Consider the following 25,870-nt stretch of genomic DNA (forward strand, 5'->3'; position numbering starts at 1 on the left):
TCGCAGGGCGTGGACGTGCAATAGGCGCACGGGTTCCATGCGCAGCGCACGCAGGACGTGCACGTGCGATATGCGCACTGGTTCTCACGTTGCGTGCGCACATAGCGTATGCACTTCATGTGCACAGCAGTCCTCACACAGTGCGTATGGGCGTACACTCGTCTTTACAAACTGCTGTGCACAGTGCACACACAGAAGGCGTGCACACGCACACAGTTCACATACTTACATGCAACATGCACACTCAACGTGCACACCAGCGTAAATGCACCTTCTCACACAGTGTAGATACACACTCAAAGCGTGTATAGATGCAGGGTGCAGTTTCTCACACACCGTACACACAATCCTCACACAATGCGTGAACACAGAGCACACAACGTGCACACACGTGCTCACTCAGAACGCACATGTTTACACACCCTGGGCGTTTGCATGCAAACTCAGCAATGCAGCCTTAGAAAGTTTCTGGCTACGCCCACAGGTGGGTGCCAGTTGGGCCAGTGCCACATGTGCAGACCCCGGAGGACCCGCCCTCAAAGCAGTTAGGTTCCAGTTCTCGAGGCGCATGGGTACACCCTCAGCGTGTGGTCACCTAGGGAGGGACAGCAGCAGGCTATAGGGGTCGATCTTCAACGAAAGGCAGGAGCACATGCCGTAGGCCCACCTTGGCCTTTCAACCACACACCCCACTCCGCAGCCAATTTGGTCCTTCTTCTCCTGAGGGGTAAATAATGCTGACTGAAACCTGTGGGAGGCCGGGTGTGGTGGTTCACGCCTGTAATCCCAACACTTTGGGTGGTTGATGCGGGTGGATTGCTTTGAGCCCAGGAGTTGGAGACCCCTGTCTCTACAAAAAAACGTTAAAAATTAGCTGGGCATGGTGGCACGCCTGTGGTCTCAGTTGCTTGGGGAGGCTGAGGTGGGAGGATCTCTTGAGCCTGGGAGGTCGAGGTTGCAGTGAGCCATGATCATACCACTGCACTCCAGCCTGGGCGACAGAGACCCTGCCTCAAAAAACAAAACACCTCTGCGGGGAGGATCTCTCCAAGAAGACACACAAGAAACTGCTAAACTCATTGCCTCCAGAGTAGGGGTCAGGGAAGGGTGTGAGGTTGGGGGTAGGGGGAGAGTCTTTCCCCTGGGCATCCTTTCACCACTGCCATGCACATTTATTATCTTTTCAAAAATATTGAAAAAGACATCTTGGCAGGGCCGCCTCAAGCCTCCAGGTGTTTACCCAAGCCTGCCAAGTGATAACCAGTTCCCATGGAGCCCCAGGCTGCACGTTTTTCTTGTTGGATGGTGACGAGCCTGAAAGTTTTATTACCACCCCTGGGGGGAGAAATACACGATTAAAAATGAAGCTGAATAATGGGTACAGGTTTTCTTTTTTGGATGAAAATGTTCTAGGAATATGGTGAGTGCATAACTAAGTATACTAAAAACTATTGAATTGAGCATTTTAAGCGGGTAAATTTTATGGTCTCTTAATTATATCTAATATTTTTTTTAATGTGAAGCTGAAATTCTCAGGAATGGGCACCTGTACTCTTGGCCAAAAGCTGGGAAACAATCCCTTTGTGGCACAAAACAGTTTGTGATGAACGTATCCCTGACATGCCCAAAGGTGTGCCAGGAGTAGGGTTCGAGTTTGGTGAGAAAGCCAGGAAAGTTTAAATATTAAATGCGTAGGAAAGTGGGCAAGTTGGGGCTGGTACCCTGAGCTGTAATGGAAATTCGAACACATTAAGATCAAGCCAAATTAATAAGAGCATGGGAGCTGTCACTTTCTCCTCCTTTATCTTAGGGACCTTTGGTGAGTTTAATTCATCCAACTCTTGAGGTCATGGCCTGCTGACATCTGTGTGTAGCATCCCTCTCTACTTTTATTCTATTTTGGGGGTCCTTTTACTTTCCATTCATCTCCCTAATCATAAACACCTCCTCTGATATCTTTGCAGCTGCAATTTTGAAACACTGTTATGAATGTATGCATGCATTTTAAATTTATATAAATGATACTGCATAAAAGCTATCCTTCTATTTGTTTTTCCTCGCTTGGTATTGTTCTTAAGATTTATACAAAACGATTAGCCATTCTATCTGGTTTATCTTTCTGTAAATCGCCTGTTCAATCCTTGCCCATATTTCCACTGGGCTACTCTGGTTGATTTCCAGGAGTTTCTTGTATTCTAGATAACTGCTGGTTTAAATGCAGCAAATTATTTTATCCTAGCCAACTAAGCTTTTTAAGATTAGTAAAATTTTCCTTAATTTTTATGACAAAATCCTATGAACATATTTACTCCATTTACTTTGTAATATATTGCCCTATTTTTTTTTTATCAACTGCTTTGAGAGTAAGTTACATTACAAATACTTCCATGTGTATTTCCTAAGCTTATGAATGTTCTCTTACACATACTAGAGTTAATTACCAACTTAATTTAACGTGGAAACAATAATTTTCTCTCATTGGCTGTTCCTCCACCAGACAGGTAGTTTTTCTCTTGCAATAAGCAATCTGTGGGCAGGCACTTTAAGGTTATGCAGGTACTTACTCTTGGTCAAAACTTCTCTCTAGATTTAGCATCCATTGATGGTTCTTGCTTGATCCCATCTCATGATGGTTACAAAGTGATAAAATCCATAAAGTTTTCACCTTATGGTTTGCATTTTAAGAAGTCTTGTTAATATGTACTTTCCTAGTCCCAAGATACTCCCCATTCCCCTCATGCTTATAGAAAAAAAAAGTAAAAAATGCTTTACTCTGAAGCAATTTTTCTGTATAAGGTGAGGTAAAGATCCAAATCCACTTTTCTCTCCAAAGTGTAGTTTGGTCAGCACTACCTGCTTACCTATCCTTTCCCCAGTTTTTTTTTTTTTTTTTTTTTTGAGGCCAGGTCTCACTCTGTCGCCCAGGCTGGAGTGCAGTAGCACAATCCTCCCAGCTCACTACCACCTCCACCTCCCAGGTTCAAGAGATTCTCCTGCCTCAGCCTCGAGAGTAGCTGAGATTACAGGTGCATGCCACCACGCCCAGCTACGTTTGTATACTTCAGTAGAGATGGGATTTCACCATGTTAGTCAGGCTGATCTCGAACTCCTGACCTCTGGTGATCTGCCTGCCTTGGCCTCCCAAAGTGCTGGGATTATAGGTGTGAGCCACCACGCCTGGCCTTCCCAGTAATTTTTGAAGCCACTCTTTAAAAAATCAAATATCGCTGGGAGTGGTGGTACACACCTGTAAGCCAAGCAGTCTGGGAGGCTAAGACAGGCGGACCACCTGAAGTCGGGAGTTCAAGAGCAGCCTGACCAACATGGAGAAACCCCATTTCCTAAAAATACAAAATTAGCCGAGCATGGTGGCTCAGGCCTGTAATCTCAGCTACTCAGGAGGCTGAAGCAGGAGAATCACTTGAACCTGAGAGGCAGAGGTTGCAGTGAGCTGAGATTGTCGCATTGCACTCCAGCCTGGGCAACAAGAGTGAAACTCTGTCTCAAAAAGAAAAAAAAATTCAAATGTCTATTTCCCATAGTAGGTGAGCCAGATTCTAAGGTATCTATTCTGATCTTTCTGTTACTGCATCTATTATTTACTACTATGGCTTAGGGTACAACTTATCTGTTGGAGTGAATTCCCGCTTAGCAGTGTTTTTAGAGTTCTTTGAAATCCAGTATTTCCACATGAATATACTTTGGGACGTTTTTGCTATCTCCCACCACGGCCTACTATAATACTAATTGTAACTATATTGAAATCAGAGGTTAATTTGGGGAAAATTGACATTTTCATAACATCATAACAGAATATCCATTAACGTAATTTGTATTTAAGCTTTTAAAAAATGACTTTCAAGTTTCCTGGGCTTTTCCCACTATAAAACTTCCTATAAAAATCTATAGCATTGCCAGGCACAGTGGCTAATGCCAGTAATCAGCACCTTGGGAGGCTGAGACTGGGGCGGACTACATGAGGTCGTGAGTTCAAGACCAGTTTGACCAACATGGAGAAACTCCATCACTTAAAAATACAAAATTAGCCAGGCATGGTGGTGTATGCCTGTAATCCCAGCTACTTGAAAGGCGGAGGTTGCAATGAGCCAAGATTGTGCCATTGCACTCCAGCCTGGGCAACGAGTGAAACGCCATCTCCAAAAAAAAAAAAAAAAAAAAAAGAAAGAAAGAAAAAAAAAATCTATAGTATGGGCCAGGCACAGTGGCTCACACCTGTAATCCCAGCACTTTGGGAGGCAGAGGTGGGTGGATCACCTGAGGTCAGGAGTTCGCGACCAACCTGGCCAACATAGTGAAACACCATCTTTACTAAAAATACAAAAATTAGCTGAGCATGGCAGCGAGCGCCTGTAATTCCAGCTACTTGGGAGGCTGAGGCAGGAGAATCACTTGAACCCGGGAGATGGAGGTTTCAGTGAGCTGAGATTGCACCACTGAACTCCAGCCTGGGTGACAGAGCAAGACTGTCTCAAAAAAAAAAAAAAAAAAAAGGCCTGGCGCAGTGGCACACGCCTGTACTCCCAGCACTTTGGGAGGCTGAGGCAGGAGAATCACTTGAACCCGGGAGATGGAGGTTTCAGTGAGCTGAGATTGCACCACTGAACTCCAGCCTGGGTGACAGAGCAAGACTGTCTCAAAAAAAAAAAAAAGGCCTGGCGCAGTGGCACACGCCTGTACTCCCAGCACTTTGGGAGGCTGAGGCAGATGAATCACCTGAGATCAGGAGTTTGCAACCAGCCTAACATGGTGGAACCCCATCCCTACTAAAATACAAAAAAATTAGCTGGACATGGTGGTGCATGCCTGTAATCCGAGCTACTTGGGAGGCCAAGACAGAAGAATCGCTCATACCTGGGAGGTGGAGGTTAGGGTGAGTGGAGATTGCACCATTGCACTCCAGCCTGGGCAACAGGAGTGAAACTCCGCCTCAAAAAAAAATTTAGTATGTTGAATAGTATCTTAAAATGTACTATACCACTTAAGTTGTTAGTCTAATGCAGATCTCAAATTATCTGGTCTCAGAACCCCTTTATATCAAGGGTCAACAAACTACAGTGCATAGGCCAAATACAGCCCACTACCTATTTCTGTTAATAACGTTTTATTAGAATATAGCCACACTCATTTGTGTGTGACACCTGTGGCTGTTTTTGCACTACAATGGCAGAACTGAGTAGTTCTAACAGATCAGATGGCCTGAAAAGCCCAAGGTATTTACTCTTTGGCCCTTTATAGAAAGGGGTTTGCGAACCCCTATTTTATACTTAAAAATGGAGAATCACAGAGCTCTTTGATCTGGCTAATGTTGGTAGATCTAATTTCTAAAACTCTAATTTTTACTTGAAAGTACAAATGTAGCACTGGCAATAAACACTGTCAATTTTCCTTGAAATGGCAAGCTTGTGAGTTGTCGGTCAGTTAATACAGCTGACGGTACGCATAGATTTTTTAAAAATGTTAATTCAAGAATAAAATCAATGCATTAGCATAAACACTTAATGAGGAGTCACAGAAACAAAAAATTGACATTGTTGCACATTTTTGCAAATCGTCAGACCGGCTTAATAGACGAAAGTCTCATATCTGCTTTTGTATTCAATGTGCCCTAGTAAGTTTTGGTTAAAGCGTATGAAGAAAATCTGGCCTCAGAGGCATGTAGTCGGAAAAGGAAGATTTTAATAGACTTTTCAGATAATTGGGTATGTTCTTTGACACTACACACAATCTTAACAAGAGGTGATTTCCTGAGTTAGTTGCACGGTGGAATCTAACACCAAATCGACAAACGTTTCATACTGTTACATTAAAATTCATTGGTCTATTTTGAACTATGAATGCACTTTTTAACTTCACACCTGGAAAACTTGGAAAAAACTGACAGACATATGATCTTCCCTATGTTGACCCTTTTCATTCTACAATTTTAAGATGCCACATTCATTAATATCACTGATCTCTTCAGAAAAGTTCTTACTTTAGTGAAGTTGTCAAGCTAATAGTAGCAGATACTAGTTTTCTAAAGCTTTTTTTCGCTCTTCAAAGCTCAAATTTTATCACCACCAACAAATACGGTTATTTGTTTCCCTTGAAATGATAGGCTAATTTTATTTTTACAAAAATGTTGAACACAAATCCAACTTTGAAATATCAGCTTATCAATGTTTCTTTCAAGTAAAAACGATATTCCACTAGTGTCCAGTTGTTTGCAATACAAATTATCGCAAATGCTTAACCTTGAGACAACTGCTACACATTGGTATGCAGAAGTGCTTTATGTAGTACTCTCCACTTTGTCACATATTAAAAAGATGCGTACTCAAAGGTTAGGATGTACCAGTGTATGAGATTAATTTCATTAGGTTAATAAACTTTAATTGCATTGTCAGAGACTTTTTTTTGTTTTTGAGACAGTCTCACTCTGTTGCCCAGGCTGGAGTGCAATGGTGCAATCTCGGCTCACTGCAACCTCCACCTCCCCAGTTTAAGCGATTCTCATGCCTCAGCTTCCAAAGTAGCTGGGATTACAGGCCTGTGCACCACACCTGGCTAATTTTTTATTTTTAGTGGAGACAGGGTTTCACCATGTTGGACAGGCTGGTCTCGAACTCCCGACCTCAAGTGATCTGCTTGCCTCTGCCTCCCAAAGTGCTGGGATTTCAGGTGTGAGCCACCACACCCAGCCTCACTTTTTTGGGGGGGAACAGGGTCTTGCTCTGTTGCCCAGGGCGAATGCAGTGACATCATATCATAGCTCACTACAGCATTAACCTTCCTGGCTCAAGCAATCCTCCAACCTCAGCCTCCCAAGTAGTGGGGACTACAGGTGTGCACTACCATGCCCGAATGTTTTATTTTTAAGGGATGGCGTCTCACTATTTGTCCAGACTGGTCTCCAACTCCTGGATATATAGCTGTGAGACACTATGCTGGGCCAAAAACCTTTTTTCTTGAGACTGAGTTTCACTCGTTGCCCAGGCTGGAGGGCTATGGGTGATCTTGGCTCACTGCAACTTCCGCCTCCCGGGTTCAAGTGATTCTCCTCCCTCAGCCTCCTGAATAGCTGGGATTACAGGCATGCGCCACCATGCCAGGCTTATTTTGTATTTTTAGTAGAGACAGGGTTCTTCCATGTTGGTCAGGCTGGTCATGAACTCCTGACCTCAGGTGATCCTTGGCAACCCAAAGTGCTGGGATTTCAGGTGTGAGCCACCGCATCTGGCCCCAAAAACCTTTTTTAAATTGCAAGTTTATTTCTATGCTTGACTTTGGTAGACAACCTTTATTAAACTAAGAAAATTTCTGACTAGGCACGGTGGCTCAACTGAGGTCAGGAGTTCGAGACCAGCCAGGCCAATATGGTGAAACCCCATCTCTACTAAAAATACAAAAATTAGCCAGGAGTGGTGCTGCATGTCTGTAATCCCAGCTACTTGGGAGGCTGGGGCAGGAGAATTGCTTGAACCCAGGGGGCGGAGGCTACAGTGAGCCGAGATTGCACCATTGCACTCCAGCTTGGGCGAGAGTTCATCTCAAAAAAAGAAAAAAATTCCCATTATTGTTAGATTCCTAAGACAGTTTAAAAAATCTTAAATACGTATTAAATGTTATCACATTTGCCAAGTCCAGCTCCTTTTGTATCTGACAGCATAGAAATTGGAAATGGGACTTGACTCAGATTTTGTCCCTACTTTTTTTGAGATGGAGTCTTGCTCTGTCACCCAGGCTGGAGTGCAGTGGTGCGATCTCGGCTCTTGGTTCACTGCAACCTCCCCCTCCTGGTGTCAAGCGATTCTCCTGCCTCAGTCTCCCAAGTAGCTGGAGACAACAGGTGCATGCCACCACACCCAGTTAATTTCTGTATTTTTAGTAGAGATGAGGTTTTACCATATTGGTCAGGCTGGTCTTGAACTCCTGATCTCAGGTGATCCACCTACCTTGGCCTCCCAAAGTACTGGGATTATAGGAGTGAGCCACCACACTCATCCCCTACTTTCTTATCTGCCAACATCAAGTCGTGAACTGAACAAAACATGGATTGGAATGGCAGTACAGACTGGCCTTTTAAAAGTGGGCAAGTTGGCCAGAAGTATAAGTATTTACTTCACCTATTGGTCTTTGCATCATATAAAACAAGGTGTGTTGAATGTGAATGGCAATCTGAAATCACTCTGCAGAACTGATTTACCATTAGAAAATGTCATCTTCAGCACAGTTTGTGACAAATTCACTTGCTGAGAAAACGCAACCCCATATTTGGAGTATGGCTAAATTGATTCATTCAGATCAAACAAACAAAAGCAGACAAAAACAAGGTATACCTTTTTCCTTATATATCACAATTAAGTTTTAAAAATAGCAAATTTTTTAAAAAGAATCACGTGAATAGCTAAAAATGTTATAAACAGTTCAAAAAGAATCAATTCTATACATTGTTGGAAGTTGTTTCATATTTTATTTTCTAATTGCAATAGTTTGCATCTGATTTCTTTACATCATTCTGTATGATGGGAAAGGAAACCTCTAAATCAGTTAGTACTAATTAGTTGTCATGAAGTCTATAGTAAAAGGACTCACTGAAGACAAGAATAAAATATTATCAGAGGTATCAATATTATTAACTATAATCTTTCTCTAAAGAAATATAGAGCAGTTGATATTTTGTGAAGTATCCTCAAGCAAATGAGAGACTTCATCTGTTGGTCTTATGCCAAATTAAATGAGGTTGGTAGCAATTTTAAATACCGTGTTGACACGAATATACAAATATACATTCTACGTGTTCCTTCTATTTTAAGAAAGAGTATACACAAAAGAAATGGGAAATACAGAATATAGAAGACATGCATCTTCTATCTTACATAGTACTGGGTTATCAAGTGAAAAGAGGCAGACTGCTCTAAGTACAAGTATGAACATCTAAATTATCAATCCTCCTAACAATTCTGCATGACAGGTACTGCTTTCATCATCCCCATCTTACAGGTGAAGAACCTGAAACTGAGACGAGCTGGAGAATGTGCCAGTGGTCACCTGCAGGTAGAGGGCTGAGTAAGGGTGGGACACAGGCCCTTTGACCCCAGGATCCATGCTCTTCCCTCTCTAGTACATTGCCTCACAAGTACCTAGCAACTTGCAGGGCTGGGAGGATGAGATAAAAGAGGACAAAGTCCAACACACTCTCCAAATTGCTCAGTTCTAATTCTTTACCTGAGGGTCTAGTATCTTTTCATTTTGCTCTTTCTGAATAGGAAGAAAAGAAGCAAAGATAAAAGGGAGGATAGTTGAGGGTAAACCAAAAACACAAAGCAGTATGCAGAAGTTCATGGGAGCCCAAATAGTATAAATAAAACTTACCCTTACTAAGCAGCATAAAGATAAGCATTTCATACCAATCAATACAAATCATTTTCATTTTTATGACAGTCAGGTAACATTAAAAAAAAACCTCGCTTTCATTCTGATACTTTAACTGTCAATCCAGTCAATACCGGTTGTTCAGTCTGTACACATACAAATAAAATATAAATCTAGCTATTTTACTCAAAACATGCTTTTTACCTATTTGATTATTCAGAGTTACTCTGAAGTCAATAATGACAGCAGTTTATACCTATGAAAGATATTACTGAGCATCATAATCTAATATTTACATTAGATGAGATTAAGTTAAATTACAAGTCACAAAGAGTTTGTAAGCAAACATTTATAGCCATGATTCCACAGATGTGGTGAGTAAACCAATGGCCATTCCTCAATAAAATACAACAATTTCCATCATGCATAGTTTACAGGCTCCATAAGAAGCAGTCTCTTCAGGGGATAGATGCTTAAGAAATATTCAACAGTCAAACAATGAAATCTTGGCTTCTTTTTTAACACAAATGTTTGGTTTGGTTTAGCCTCATTAGTGATAAAACATACTCATATTCTAACTGCAAGTGGAATAAACATTGCATCAAAAATGCAACCCCAGCAAAATCATTACTACTATTATGCCCTCTTAGCAGTAAGAACCATTTTCTTGGATTTTAAACATTTTATTTTCTTTCTGTGCATAGCTTATAACATTGTATTACAGGAATCAGAAAGTATAAGCAAAAAAAGAAAAAGAAAACTTCTTGAAGACCACTTCCATTATTTATTATTACGTCAATGAAACGATACAACTTCCACATTAAATACAAATTAGTGAAAGGATTCCTCCAAGTAGTATTGGATATAAGCTACAACTTTACCCCAACTATTTTAATCATTATGATTCGAGATTTCCTAGGATAACCTTGGCAAGAACAGTCACCAGCAAATACATGAACTGGGGTTATAGCTGAATTTTCAGAAACTCTTCAGACAAACCACATGTGTTAAAGGAGGTAAACAGAAAAATTAATGTCTGAGCTGTACTATTCCTACCAGGAACTATATCACATATGATGCCAAGTTCAAACATTCTTAGTAAAATAATATGACAGGATCTATACATACTGTAAGTTTAGCAAAAACACTTTTATATACAGAAATCTAAATATCTTAGGAGATTTAGAATATGGATGGAGACAACTGTTAATTCTTCAAGGTTGGTTTCTTATGGGGATTAAAAACCAGCCCTTAGTCTCAGATGCATTCCATCTAGATGTGTTCAGGAACTCCATAGAATATGAAATATAAACCATGAATATGCACTCTTTAATTTCTATTCTTCAACTTAATGTTTTATAGTACCTCAGATTTTTGAATCCAGAGTTTGTAATTAGGAAATTATAGTAAGAGTAGATTAGAGAAGATTCGCTTGTTCTCCTTTTGAAGCCATGTGAAGGTATTGCCCTGTGTATTACTTTTCATCACTGAAAAGTTCCCTGGGGACTAATAGAATGAAAGTGTCACAAGCTACTGATGGATCTCTTCTTTTAATGTTGCATATGATTTCAGTGTGGTTAGTGAGGGCTAACTAGCTCAGCCCTAGTTTCGTTTTATTATAGTTGATAAATAAAAACTAAATAAGGAAGTTACCAGTAAACCCAGTTCCCAATACAAGCAAAAAACAAAAACTGTTCACATAATAAAAATAAGGGTATAACATACTCTGAACCATGACATTTTATTTTCTTAGCTGTAGCTTTTCCATTCAGAAATTGGAGACTGTCTTTTCATTGAGTTGTTAGTCCCTCCTCTTCCCCTAGAGCTTAGGGATATGTTGAAAAAGGGTTTTCAACAAGTTTTTTTTTATTTTTACAAGTTGTTATGAAATTAAAATTTCACTTATATATCTCGTGTTTATAAAGCACTCAAAATTGTAGCTTACATGTATATGACTTCTGAAAATAAAAATCACACTTTTAACAATCTTTCCACTCTGTAAAAATTTTCTACATATGTGCATATGATCAAAGCAATCTTTTCATGTTTGGGATATTTCTTATAGTAAAAGAAAACAATTTTATCTACTTTCGCATGTTTAGATAACTGAGTGCCACCTAGTGTTCAATTTCTGTAACTACTAAGCTTACAAATTCAAAATTGCTATTAAAACCCAAGTTCTGAAAACTGCATTTTGGAAATGGTGGCAAAATGCGATTATGAAAAGAATACGATATCAAAATCAGTATAAAAATAGCCACAGGCTACTTAAATATGACAAGACTTATTTTTTACTTCAAATGCACATTTCTGCCTCCCTCAAATTGTATCAAAATCTTAAGGGAATACCTAGGTAATTGGAATATACACAATGCTCTATACAATCAAGAGGCCGGGCTTAATCATATTCCATAACGAGGACAAGGCAAATTATTTCTTTAAAACATCAATTTTCTTATTGGAAGTGGTAGGAAAAGAAGCAATCTATTTTTTTTTTTAAATAGTAGACGTGGTCTTCTACCCATAAGCTCCACTATATTAAAAGAGCGAAGTGGGCTTAACATCTCACTTAAGATAACTCAGCATTACCAGTTTTAAAAGAAATAAAAATACCTTAGGAACAAATCAGTCTGTTTTAACAAACTGTATTCATGCTAATGAAATTTTAATCTTTGTCATGGCCAAAATCCAAATTGTAGGGCAATCTTGAGAAAAGATGGAATGTGAAATCTTGAGTTCAGTTTAGATCTGGAGGGAAAAAAGAATATCAATGAAAGGAAAAAGAATTCTTAAATTCCAACAGTCTACTCCATATATAAGAGACTTTCACCTCCCTACGCTATCTGAGAAACAAATCCAGTTTGAAGAAGAAATTCCTTTAATTCTGGCCTGCTGTAAGTAAATCATTATGATCTCCTTTGTACTATTAGGAAGCAAAATATTCCTAATAAAGTTTATTGTCTCCTTCCTTTCCTTTAATGCTAGTAATTTGAGATTTTTATATCTCGATGGGAGCAGACATCAGGGGTGATAGACTTAAATCCTGAGTCAATCTGGTTATAGTAGAACACCTATAAACCACCTGGAGAAATGACTTAAGTAGGGTTCTAAGGTGACAGAGCAAATTTTTACGAAATGTTCAAGAGAACCCCTTTAATAACCACTGTCTTTACCATCTCTTTTCCAGCCGGACAGCTGGGTCCAGTTCTGAGTTGTTGTTGGCCCAGATCCAGAAATTTTTACTGAGAAAATCTTGACCCTGCCTAGATTCTCAACCCATTATCTTGGTGCATGTGGCTTCATATTCATGTATGTCCTCTGATTAGATTCCTTATTATTTATTATTATTATTATTTTTGAGACAGAGTTTCGCTCGTTACCCAGGCTGGAGTGCAATGGCGCAATCTCGGCTCACTGCAACCTCCACCTTCTGGGTTCAAGCAATTCTCCTGCCTCAGCCTCCTGAGTAGCTGGGACTACAGGCGTGCGCCACCATGCCCAGCTAATTTTTGTATTTTTAGTAGAGACGGGGTTTCACCTTGTTGACCAGGATGGTCTCCATCTCTTGACCTCGAGATCCAACCGCCTCGGCCTCCCAAAGTGCTGGGATTATAGGCGTGAGCCACCGCGCCCGGCCTTATTTATTTATTTATTTTTAAAGAGGCCTACTCCTGCCCCGTTGTCAAAATGTTTGGGTGGCACTTAATCCATGTGTCAGCTGCAAGTTCTTACCAAAGAATGGAATTGTTAATTTCTTTATTGTCAAAATATTAATAGTAACAGTTTAGTCACAAGACTCCTCTTGGCTCAGGATCTCCAAAATTAAGAAGATAACAGAACAATATATTTATTTCTCACTTCCTATTTTTGCTTCTGTGTTAAAATGTCTATAACATTAGCAATTTAACTCAAAATGTGAGTATTCTTGGTCAGGAACAACTGCTCTTGCTTGGTATTCTGAAATACCATCTTTGCATCGAATTTAATGTTATTATGTTATTTATTTAGAGACAAGGTCTGGCTGTGTTGCCCAGGCTGGTCTTGAACTCCTGGGCTCCAGTGATCCTCCCCTGTCAGCCTCCTGAGTAACTGTGACTACAGGAGCATACCACCACATCTGGCTTATTATTTTTGGATTTAAATACACAGGTGGTTTCTGAACTACGTTTCAGGTAAAGAGGTTTGAAAACAAGAGCCCAAAACAGATTTAAGAGTAACACCCCAATCGCTCAATAAACTTACACTGCCAAAAGATTTAAGTCTGAATTTCATTCAAATACAGTAACAGCAGAAGTGCAGTAAAGCATTTACTCCTATGGGCATTACTACTTTATTATTAGGAAAGACAGGACATTTTCCTCAAAATAAACATACCAACTGCAAGCCAAAAGTTTGCCAACAGTACACACCCAACAGCTAAAAATACAACTGGCAACAGGCCTCCATTTTATTACGGCTTTCAGTGTATATTGTAATTCCAATACTTCATATCAAGCTGGTTCAAACAAGATTCTTTCAACATACTAATATTTCAATTAAAAAGGCATGTTCCTTTGATAAGATCTTCTATTTTTCAACTGTTCACTAAATTTCCTATTGGCTATCTCTTTAGAGACTCTTAATTAAACAAGTTATGATTAGAGTGGCTGGTGTTAATATTGCCAATGTAAACACTGATCTTTTCAGGAAGACAAATTGAAGAGGGTTTTAAGAATTCTCAAAATATAAACAGTTTGACTAGTTGTCTTCTAAATAATACTATTTAATTCAGACAATTCTCAAAATATACCCTTATTTAAATGTACCATGTTCTTAAAATTAATGGATGTTAGGGGAAAGCTGATTTCTCCATGGATAGTAACAAAAATTGGAAAATGCAAGGTACATTTACTTACGTCGTCAATATCTTCATCATCATCTCCAATGTCATCGAACTGAATTTCATCATCATCTCCCGGACCAAATGTATCCGTTTCATTGATTTTAGCTAAGGACACAACAAGAAATACATTAAGTCAGCATTGTAGTTTAATCAAAGCTTCATCATAACAAAAGCATTCCTAACTTTTATATAACACAATTACTATAAAGAGTATTTCACAAAACAAAATTCCCTGTAGTGTCACTGCTGTGTCAATATGGGGAGTATTTGTGTTACCGTTTTCTTTTGTTTGCAAAGTTATTTTTAGTAAGGCAGGCTCTAATTACATTAATTCTGAAGCTATTATAACTTCCAGGTACACTTCTTAATAGGTTTGAACACACGGTAACAACGTACTTCCTTGAGATAAGAACAGCTGGTTCACTAATCATCGGACAGACTCATCAGTCAGAAAGATCTGGTCCAATCATGATTATCCCCAAGCAATGAAAATGAATCAGGAAGCGGTAGTCCTATTCCTAGATATATTAACATTTCTTAGATCAGAAATGCCAAGTGAGTAATTTCAGCAGGACTTTCATGCTTAAGTAAAATTAGGTTATTTCATAATAATGTTTTTACATAATCAGATACAACAGAGCTAAAAATAGTAACTGCCAAGTAAAAATTCAGGCCTACAATATAGTATGTCAAGTATATTTCCCCTCTGATGAGGTTATAAGGGACTTATTTTTAGGTTTTCTGCATGAAGAATTCATTACTTTTGTATTTGGAGGAGTGAAAACCAATAATGTTGCTTTAAAAAAATCCTATGGGATACTATTACACAAAGATAAAAAATGAAAATACAACTTTTTAAGAAAAAGTAGTAACAAGGCTGGGCAAGGTGGCTTATGCCTGTAATTCCAGTACTTTGGGAGGCCAAGGTGGCTGGATCACCTGAGGGTCAGGAGTTGGAGATCAGCCTGGCCAGCACCGTGAAACCCCATGTTGTTTCTGTTAAAAACAGAAAAATTAGCTGGGCATGGTGGCGCATGCCTGTAATCCCAGCTACTCGGGAAGCTGAGGCAGGAGAACTGCTTCAACCTGGGAGGTAGAGTTGCAGTGAGCCAAGAATGTGCCACTGCACTCCAGCCTGGGCAATAGAGTGAGACTCCATTTCAAAGCGAACAAATAAACAAACAAACAAAAATCAGTAACAGTACCTAATTATGCGCCCTTGCTTCATGTTTTTTGTGTTTTTAAAAACTTTTTTGAGACAAGGTCTCACTTTGTCACTCAGGCTTGAGAATAGTGGCATGATCATAGGTCACTGCATCCTCAAACTCTTGGACTTAAGCAATTCTGCCTCAGCCTCTCAACTGGCTGGCTCTACAGGCATGTGCCACGACGCCTGGCTGACTTGCACTTCATGTTTAACTCATATGAGCACTAACAATCTCTTGAGAAGAATTTTAAAATAGACACTATAACAAAATTATTCCTTTGGGTGGCATTATGTGGAAGTCCAAAGCTTATAGAACATAACTCCTAACCATTATTTATTAGAAACAGAATTCTAGTAATTTCTTTCTTCCATCATGAAGCACAGGCAGGCATACTTAAAACTAAAAACATAAGCACTAAAGCAAATATGCGAAATCCACAGTTCCTTCACCTAAACACCAACAGATAACCTAAATACCATATAACAAGTGAATATAATAACCCAGACATTACCATGCTCTGGAAGCTCGCCATATGCCTTCAGACTTCTGGCTTCGTCTGCATTGTATTTTAAAATTACATCCGCTTTGTTATCCTTGAATAGAGATAATAACTTTAAAAACTGATCATAGTGAAACACCAGTTATTTCATAAATTCTCATATTGAATAAACAATCAAATCTCACCATTTTATTATAAATCTTTCTCCTTTTAAATTTTAAAGCTTTCTCTTACCCTCTGAAAAATATACTTGGGTTTAACCCAGGAGGAAGCTTACATGCATGACGGAATGATGACTAAGAGGCTTAGGAAATATATTTGAAGACCTCACTTTAGTAAGAGCAGAACTGTGCAGACCCTATATTTTAGATTATTTAATATTGCCCTTTGATTAGAAGTCTTTTGAAATACAAAAGTTCCCTGGGACGGTAATTTTTGGATGATCAAACACTGCAATTCCAAAATTGAGACTGAACTCAGACTGTATAATGACCCAAGGAAATTATACCTTTCCATACCATCTGTGCTTCTCTGGCTATGTATCAATCAAAATCTCCTGTAGAGTTTTTATATCTTCTGAAGATAGATTAGAAGTGAAGCCCAAGAATTAGTATTGTGAGTAATTCTTTAGGTATTTCTGATGCAAACGTCCCATTGAGAAATACTGCCTAAGAATGTTTCTACTTCCCCATTTGAAAAGAATTTAACTCAGTTAAGGGAGAAAATTGATTGCTTCAACTTCAAGGACAGTGTGATTCAGACCAGTACTTCTTAAAATGTAAAGTGTATAGAAGCCCATGGAGATCTTATTAAAATACATGTTCTGAATGAAGAGTCAAAGAACGTGCATTGGTAACAAGCTTCCAGAAGACAGTGATGCTATTGAGCCACAGACCACCCTGTAAGTGGGAGGGGCAGAGCAGGATCACAAAAAAATTCAAATCAGAACTACTGGTCCTTGCTGTCACTTTACAGTCAGAATGTCACTCATTTCAAAACCTTGGTGTCCTTATCTATCAAACAGGGAATTACTTATTCTTCCTGCTTCTGGGGTTATTGTTGAGATCAAAAGAAAAAAAAGGACATTAAAATGGTATGAATTTAAAGCAGGCGTTCTCACCGCGGCGCCAGGGATTATTGGGAGGTGGACCGTTCTCCATTAAGGGATGCTGTCCTGTGCCCTGCAGGATGTTTATCATCACCCCAGCCTCTATCTACTACATGCTAGCAGCACTGCACCCATCCCCAGTTGTGACAACCAGAAAAGTCTCCAGACACTGCCAATGTCCCCTGGAGGGCATAACTGCCCACGATTAAGAAACAGTGGTATAAAGATTTAAATTCTTTATTCTGGATTATTTAAAAAAAAAAATCCAAGTATGATCAAGGTTGTACAAATAGAGATATTAACACACAGGGATGAGTTCTAACAGATGGAAGTCGAACGGATCTCACAGACCCACAGTGAGTCTACAGAGTCAAGGGTTAAGAGCATGAAAGGCAATATCATTTCTTTCTTTCCCAAGTGCTCATCTAGATTTATAGCACATACCTATGTCGTGATGTGTAATTACTTGTGTGCTTGTCTTCATTCTCTCCACTACCAGGCTATGAGCCTTTTGTGGGATGAGCACTTACCTCATCCAGCTGTATGCCCTAAAATAATGCCTCCCACATTTTGATTTAAACATAATCCCTGGGATATCTAGCACAATGCCTAAAACACAACTGGCTCTAAGAAATGGCTCATCAAATTCAAGCCAGTAAAAAATGAAAAATTTACATGTAATTTTTACCTGGTAGTCTCGGAGACCAACCAATATTATGTCGGAGGTATTTATCCAAACCTACAAAAGAAAAGTCATTGTCAGTCATATTTAAAATATTCCAGAGTAACAATTAGTTTATATTGTTACATTCCAGAGTAACAATTAGTTTAGAAATTAAGAGACTTTAGTTTGGGCTAGCATGGTGGCTCACGCCTATAATCCCAGCACTTTGGGAGGCCAAGGTGAGTGGATCACTTGAGGTCAGGAGTTCAAGACCAGCCTGGCCAGCATGGTAAAACCTTGTCTCTACTAAAAATACAAAAATTAGCCGGACATGGTGACACATGCCTGTAGTCCCAGCAACTCGGGAGGCTGAGGCATGAGAATCACTTGAACCCAGGAGGTGGAGGTTGCACAACAGAGTGAGACTCTGTCTCAAAAAAAGATCTTAGTTTGGGAACAGAAGGATTAACTTACCAAATTAAAAAAAACACAAAATCAGAGTTGTGACTTTTAGTCAACCTGATTAATAAATCTACCTGAATAACTACTGTGATGGTGAATTAATCATTACTTTCCAAGGCAGTCCTTTCATGACATTCAAGAAATACAACATTAATACAATGATTATGTAACATAACTCATATTCAGATTTTCTTAATGTACACTTTACAGCTTTATCTCCAATTCCTAAACCAGAATCCTAACAAGGGCCACCTACTATATTTAACTGTCAGGTCTCCTTGAAACTAGAATAGTACCCGAGCTTTTTTTTTTTTTAAACTTTCATGACAGTAACATTTCATTAAGAGCTGAACCAGGTATAGTGGCTCATGTCTGTAATCCCAGCACTTTGGGAGGCCAAGGAGGACTGATTGCTTGAGCTCAGGAGTTCTAGACCAGCCTAAGCAAAACATAGAGAAACCTCATTTCTACAAAAAATACAGAAATTAGCCAGGCATGGTGGCAAAGGCCTGTAGTCCCCGCTACATGGGAGGCTGACGTGGGAGGAGTGCTTGAACCAGGGAGGTTGAGGCTATAGTGAACCAAGATGGTGCCACTACACTATAGGCTGGGTGACAGGGTAAGACCATGTCTCAAAAAAAGACAAGGAAAAAAAGCTGGGCTGTTAGTTTTTGCAGAATGTCTCTCAATTTGGACTTATGGACTGTTTCTTCATGATTCAAATTCAGGTTAACCATTTTGGGCAGGAAGACAACATTAGTGATACAAATGATTCCTTAACATTAGAACCTGTATAAGATTACTATTACCGACCTTGTTATTTGACTTACAGGTAAATCATTCTTTACCTAGGTAAGTCTTTTGGGAATTTCCAAAAATGAAGTCCACGGACAGTTAAAAACTGTAGTGACTGGGTGTGGTGGCTCATGCCTATAATCCCCGTACTTTGGGAGGCTGAGGTGGGTGGATCATCTGGGGTCAGGACTTCGAGAGCAGCCTGGCCAACATTGTGAAACCCCATCTCTACTAAAATTACAAAAAATTAGCTAGACGTGTTGGCGCGTGCCTGTAATCCTAGCTACTCAAGAGGCAGAGGCAGGAGAATTGCTTGAACCCAGGAGGCAGAGGTTGCAGTGAGCCAGATTGCACCATTGTACTCAAGCCTGGGCGACAAGAGCGAGACTCCTTCTCAAAAAAAAAAAAAAACAAAAAAAACAAAAAAAAAAACCACCACCACCAACAAAACAAAACTGTAGAGGCATTTTCTCCCTTAACCAACTTTATTATTAAAGTAAAACAAATCACACCTACCTTTTTTCTCAGTTTTCCTCTGATGTGACATAACCTCTTTACACCATCGAAACACATTGCTTCAAGCCGTCCATTTCCCAACATTTTGATCACCTGAGCATACTCTAAGGGGAGAAAAGGGTATGAAATAATGTTCAACTTTTGATAAAAGCAACTTAAAGTCCACATGAAACTGACAAGAGAATATAGTTGTACCAGTTGGGAATAAATATATAGGAAAAATATAATCAAACATGAGGGAGTGATAAACATCGGGTTAATGGCAGAGTTAGAACCAAGACTGTAATGCTATTTCTATAACATGCTGTCTCTGCTATTAGACATATTTTAATTATCGACTCATTTTGAATAAGTAGATTGACCATCCCACTTTTCCCTCTTTCCCTCAGTGCCTTTAGCTGCTAATCTCATATAATTTTTAGTACATTTGGCAAACAAAAACAGCTTAACCTTCAGTGTCTTTGCTGAATTAGAATATGACTAACCCCCAGAGAGGATGCCCACTGATCTGTAAATATACCGAGACTTCACTTAGAAAGGCTCAACAGTGGGGTGGACTTCTGAAAGTGAATTACCCAGACTACAATGAGCCTGGCACCCACCTACCACATTAACAAGGTTGGTCAACTCAAAGGCAGCCTTTCTTCCGAAGTGAGGAAAAAAAGTAGTATTAAAGCAATGTCTGCCCAAGTCAAGTCAGCTGCTATTTTAGAGGCAAGGATGACTAAGGCTAAGACTTTCAGCCAGAAAACGTATCTCATCTTTAGTGGTTTATATGTATGGCATAATAAATCCACCCTAAGTTCTATTAAAAGCTAAAGTACTGGAAATTATTGGAACACCTGGGAAAACAGGAATTTGGAGTACATACTAGATAATATTATATCAATGTCAAATTACCTGAGTGTGATAATTCTCTTCCAGTTATGTAAGAAAATATACTTGCCTTAGGAGACACATGATTAAGTAAGGGAAAAGTAGCATGCTGTCTCTAATGTCGTCAAACGGTCCTCAACAAACCCTACATATATATATTTCTTTTTTTTTTTTTTTTTTTTGAGACAAAGTTTCGCTGTTGTTACCCAGACTGGAGTGCAATGGCTCGATCTCGGCTCACCGCAACCTCCACCTTCTGGGTTCAAGCAATTCTCCTGCCTCAGCCTCCCGAGTAGCTGGGACTACAGGCGTGCACTACCATGCCCAGCTAATTTTTGTATTTTTAGTAGAGATGGGGTTTCACCATGTTGACCAGGATGGTCTCGATCTCTTGACCTCGTGATCCACCCACCTCGGCCTCCCAAAGTGCTGGGATTACAGGCGTGAGCCACTGCGCCCGGCCTTATATTCCTTTACATCTGTGTAGAGATGAAGGATTTAAGGGAGTTTTTTGAACTAATACTGCAACTTTTCTGTAGGTTTGAAATGACTCGAAATAAAAATAACAGGAAAAGGCAAACGATCCAGTTAGGATTTATTTGACTAGTGCTATATATCTTGGTCTGGCACTTAAAAAATTCTTCAGTCTAGTAAGGTCAGTTAACTGTTCAGTTTCATTTTATTGTAGTTTATGAAGGTATATGCTAATGGCACTGGAGAATTGTGAGGTCTAGAAGGGCCTAAGGCTCGTCCTTCAAATGTCCATGGCCTATTCAACACATTATGCAGCACCATTCACTATCAAAAACGCTAATCATAGAACTGTCAACTAAATCATAGAAGAGATGACCATAGCTTTGGAGGCTCAATTCCCTCTGAACTATGTGAAACATTCTTAGTTTCCAGCACTTTGCGAGGCCATGGTGGGAGAATCACTTGAGCCCAGGAGTTCGAGAACAGCCTGGGCAACATATGAAGACCTCATCTCTAGAAAAAAATTTAAAAAATCAGTCAGATGTGATGATGTGTGCCTTTAGTCCCAGATAAGAGGCTGAATTGAGAGGACTACTTCAGCCCAGGGGGTCAAGGCTGCAGTAAGCTGTAACTGTGCCACTGCACTTCACCCTGGGCAATAGAGCAAGACACCTGTCTCAAAAAAAATTAAGTCCCCAGCTAAAAAGAAAGGATGTTACTTTAAAAAGCATAATTTATGAAAACACTCACCCTGACCATCTTCTTTGAATACTAGTTCTCTTTTTTCAGATTCATTCTCATTCTTACCTCTACGTCTGTTTTTACCTCCTTTACCTGATGGTTAAAAAAAAAGGGAGGAAATGACATTAATTATCTGTAAAACAGTATGAAATAAAATGAAGTTAAGGCTTATAAAACCACTTTCTAAGAGATCACTTAAATTTAAAAATTCACCTGTTTTGGCTACTCAATCATATTAAGTTTATAATCTCCAATCACAACATTAATCCATTATTTATTACCTCCCTACCCTTCTTGGAATTTCCTTTGAGGATTTTTCTGACATAAAATAAACATAAATAGCAGATATTATATTAAAAAATATAAAAAAAAATTTCACTTTAGCATGCATCCTTTTGAAATACAAATGCAGTTCTATACATATTCTTCTAAGCGGAAATCTTGGGTGCCTTCTAAAGTTAGGCCCTATGCAAGGAACCTGATATTTTCAAAATTAAGTGAAGACAGTGTTTGGACAGAGAACTGTGGTTTTTCAAACTTTCGGTAGCAGAGTACCATAAATATTGAAATCTCACTGGGTGCAGTGGTACATGCCTAGGGTCTTAGCTACTCAGGAGGCCCAAGTGGGAGGATCACTTGAGCAAGTCCAGGAGTTCCAGGCCAGCCTGGGCAGCACATCAAGACACTGTCTCTTAAAAGATAAAAAAATATCCATTTGGTACCCAATTTACTTTCTTTTATAATGCTGGTCCCTACTCAACATCCCTGTTTCTATTATACCCCACTGACCATGCTTTTAACCACTATGCAATAATTCTGCCCATTTACTTGTCACAATCACTCCATGAGGTCATAACAGTTACTTATTCCCAGTTTACCCATGAGTTCCTGAAGCTCAGAGAAGTAACTCAGCTTCCGTGAAAATCAGCTCACTGATGATCACAGTCAGTAAGGTGGGGTGTTGAGAGTCACAATGCTTTTCTGCCCCATCCCCCACATTAGGTTACCTCTCCACAGCATTTTGCTCCCATTCAAGAAACAAAACCACATTGGCAGCCATTTTCAAAATGCAGGAAAAAGGCCGTAAGTGGTAATAATACTAAGAGACTCATGGGAAGAGCCTGGAAGCAGCAAAAAGTTCATAACCCAAACAGAATCACAAATGTGCACCTGACCACTGCAAAGACAATCTAACTTCTTGAATCAAGTCAACTTACTCTCTCCTGGGGCAGTCTCACATTGCTCTGTGCTATTTTAGGTGGGCCTCTACAATTTCCTGAACCACCTAGAGTCCTTAGAATTCAGTATCTGAGGCATTCTTAGAGAACACTGAAACTAATTTCCTAGAAAAAGTATAAAGTCAGATCTGCAAAACAGAGTGCAAGCTCCTTTAGGGCAAGATCATACCTGCTGTTTATTGAGTTAATATACCTGAGTTCAGCAATTCTTCAAATGAATCCATCAAGAATAGTCCATACATTCCTAACGGAGTGATGAGTTAAAAATCATATACCCTAAATGCTTATGAGTGGGCCAAAGGATGCCCCTTTTCCTGATTTGAGGATGGGTTTCTAAGAATTTGTAGAATAAGCTGATATGAATCAATCCAAAGCAAAAGTCATCCAACACATAGTATGTGGCAAATTTTACCCTTACTTGTGTAACCACAGCAAGATTATCTTGACAGAGCTTCTAGATTTTCCAATGAAGAAAAATAGAACAATAAATGAGTTTATTTCTACATCAGTAAATCCCATCTCATGAAATTCAGAGGTCTTGAAAAGTACCATTCCTCTAGTTAAGATAATTAAGAACTGATTGATTTTACCCAGTACAGTAATGATAAACACCAAACTTAGCCTGGTGATTACCTCCAAAAAGAGAGTAAAAGGTGATTAGGGAGGGGTACACAGAGGGCTTTACCTCAATCTGCACTGTAATTCTTAAATTCAGAGTAGTGGATTCCCAGGTTCACTATGTTAGCTATATTTTTTGTATGCCTCAAATGTTATTTAAGAAAAGATTCAGTACTTGTTAACTTACCAGAATTAAGCATACCCTGATCATTCTCCTCTATATTTTATTGCCATGTAATGGGATGTTCTTTAAATTCTCTTTTGAATGAATGAGACTAGGTCTGAGTGTAAATTAAAGTGACATCGACATTCTTTAAACCAGAGTTGTTTTAGAGAAATTCCCAGATAGGCTCCTTCTTAAGCAAGACATGAACTTAGTGAACTAGATGTGATTTAATGTAGAAGTCCTATCCCCTTGGAACCAATGCAGAACCTATTATTTACCTAAGGGTGGAGTCGACAGGAGGAAGATGACTTAAACTAACAAATATTTATTGAGCATCTACTAAGTATTAAGTGCCAGCATCCAATGTGATTAAGACAGATACTATTCCTGCCTTTTAGAATTTACAGCTTAGTGGGGGAATTGAAAATCTTATTACTAGAAATAAAGGTGAGAATAAGATGGCAGTGATCTACTTACCACCTCAGAGAGAATAAATTAAAAAAAAAAAAATTAATTAAAAAAAAAAAAAAAGTCGGGTGCGGTGGCTCACGCCTGTAATCCCAGCACTTTGGGAGGCTGAGGCAGGTGGATCACCTGAGGTCAGGAGTTTGAGACCAGCCTGACCAATATGATGAAACCCCGTCTTAAAAAAAAAATTTTTTTTTTTGTTTCTAATTCCATCTTTTCCGAAATCATAGCAGTGAAAATTCTTGCTACACAAAGGACCTGCAAGTTTGATCTCTAAAGGCAGCAAGGTGGAGTGCCCTGAGAGGACTACACCAACTTGTGCACAGAATCTCGACCAAGTACCCTAAGGGATAGTAATAAGTGACAGCTACAAAGAGGAAATGAGGTAGAATCCCCAGAGCCAGCTGTCAAGTAGGAAAGAGAGCAGAAGTGTAGGCCTGCGTCAGGGGAGGGTTTCCTAAGAATGAATAGTCAAAGGAGACTACTTATGGACTATGAAATAAGCTCCTCTCCTGTAGGAAAATACAGTAGTTTCCCTGTATCTATTTGCACAATTTTCTTCAACAAATTAAAAGGCTATTAAAAATGACAGGAACAATGTAAATTTCTAAAAGTAATTTCTTTAAGAGTGTTCTGCTTTTTTTTTTTTTTTAAGATTAGGCCTTCCGTTTTGGAAATCCCAAATAAAGTTATCCTCAAGTCTGATCATTTGTGAAGGCTTAGCCTCAGAAAAGAGGTAACTTACAGGTCTTTATTCTCACAACATATGCATGATCTGAAGCAAAAGCAAAAAACTTGGCTAAATATGGAACAAGTCTTCTGCAAACAAAATAAGGGATCCTCTAAAGGGATGGTGAGAGTAAATCTCTAGATGGACCTCAGAAACGCATCAAGGTTTCACCCACTGTTCACAAGTAACAGCGAGTAGCCTCAACAATACTGAACCGTCCATAAAGAAACCCATGCAAGAGTACGTGGTGCTCTCAAATGTAGGCATCACTCTTAAAGTTCAGTACGGCTTCCAGGGATTAACCCTTCGTGCCCGGGAAGGCCAAAAGGGCCCACCTACTAAGCCCAGGCCGCCCCGGGGAGGGTTCCCGCCACCGTCCCCACCAAGTCGCGGTCAGTCTGGCGCGAAACAGGAGAAAAAGCCCACATTTTCCCGCAGGAGGCCCTACAAAAATGGCGTCGGCTCCACCCCAATGTGGCCAAACTGGGCAACAGGAGTTAAAACTTCACAGATCCTCTCCCGAGCTCAGAGCCGCGTGCTGGGCGCCCAGGCGCGGGCAGACAGGGCGGGAGGGAAAAAAGGTCACTGCGGCCTGGGTGACCTGAAATCCACGGGCAGGACCTGGGAGACCCTGCCGAGGAGAGCCTTGGTCCGGGGGTCCAGGCGGCATTACCTTTATTCTTGGGCATGGCGGTGGCAGCGACCTCGCAGCGTCTCTGACTTCTTTCCGGGTGGCGGCGGTCGCTGCTCCGAAGGGCGACACGAGAGAGAGCGCAGGATGAAGCAGGTGCTGAAGGCCAGGCAGCGTGCGCGGGAGAAGCTCGCGACCTAAGTCTTAACCGCCCGCGTCCACGCTCAGCAGCAGCAAATGGCGTCGTCGCTCCTAGCGTCGCTTTTCCCCACCTCCCCCCGCCGGCTGGGCACGCCCCTAGGCTTTATGGCGCAGGCGTGGCTGACTGACCTCCCCCTCCCCCCCCCATTGTTAGAGCGCTGAGAGACGAGGTCTTGGAGGGTGCGCAGAAAGCCGGAGAGCATGCGAGGGGCGGGGCT

General features: G+C 40.1%; 1 protein-coding gene across 1 annotated transcript; it reads right to left on the reverse strand.

Annotated features, from left to right (window-relative positions):
* Window positions 1-8,453: 8,453 nt before the first annotated feature.
* EIF1AX (eukaryotic translation initiation factor 1A X-linked) lies at window positions 8,454-25,731 on the reverse strand. Its single transcript, XM_008989059.4, has 7 exons — window positions 25,494-25,731; window positions 21,610-21,693; window positions 19,510-19,613; window positions 17,761-17,811; window positions 15,977-16,058; window positions 14,271-14,362; window positions 8,454-12,123 (listed from the first exon to the last, which is right to left on the reverse strand). Exons 1-7 carry the CDS (start codon window positions 25,507-25,509, stop codon window positions 12,118-12,120), a joined length of 435 nt encoding a protein of 144 aa, XP_008987307.1. The 5' UTR covers window positions 25,510-25,731; the 3' UTR covers window positions 8,454-12,117.
* Between the last annotated feature and the right edge of the window lie 139 nt (window positions 25,732-25,870).

The sequence above is a fragment of the Callithrix jacchus genome, chromosome X (assembly GCF_049354715.1).
Source record: "Callithrix jacchus isolate 240 chromosome X, calJac240_pri, whole genome shotgun sequence".
Lineage (NCBI taxonomy): Eukaryota > Metazoa > Chordata > Mammalia > Primates > Cebidae > Callithrix > Callithrix jacchus.

What these genes read in the sequence shown, in the direction of transcription:
- EIF1AX (XM_008989059.4), bottom strand. An exon ending in ATTCAAAGAAGATGGTCAGG is followed by an intron (nt 19,614 to 21,609) that starts GTGAGTGTTTTC and finishes TTCTCCCCTTAG; the next exon opens with AGTATGCTCAGGTGATCAAA. An exon ending in TTGGTCTCCGAGACTACCAG is followed by an intron (nt 16,059 to 17,760) that starts GTAAAAATTACA and finishes TCTCTATTCAAG; the next exon opens with GATAACAAAGCGGATGTAAT.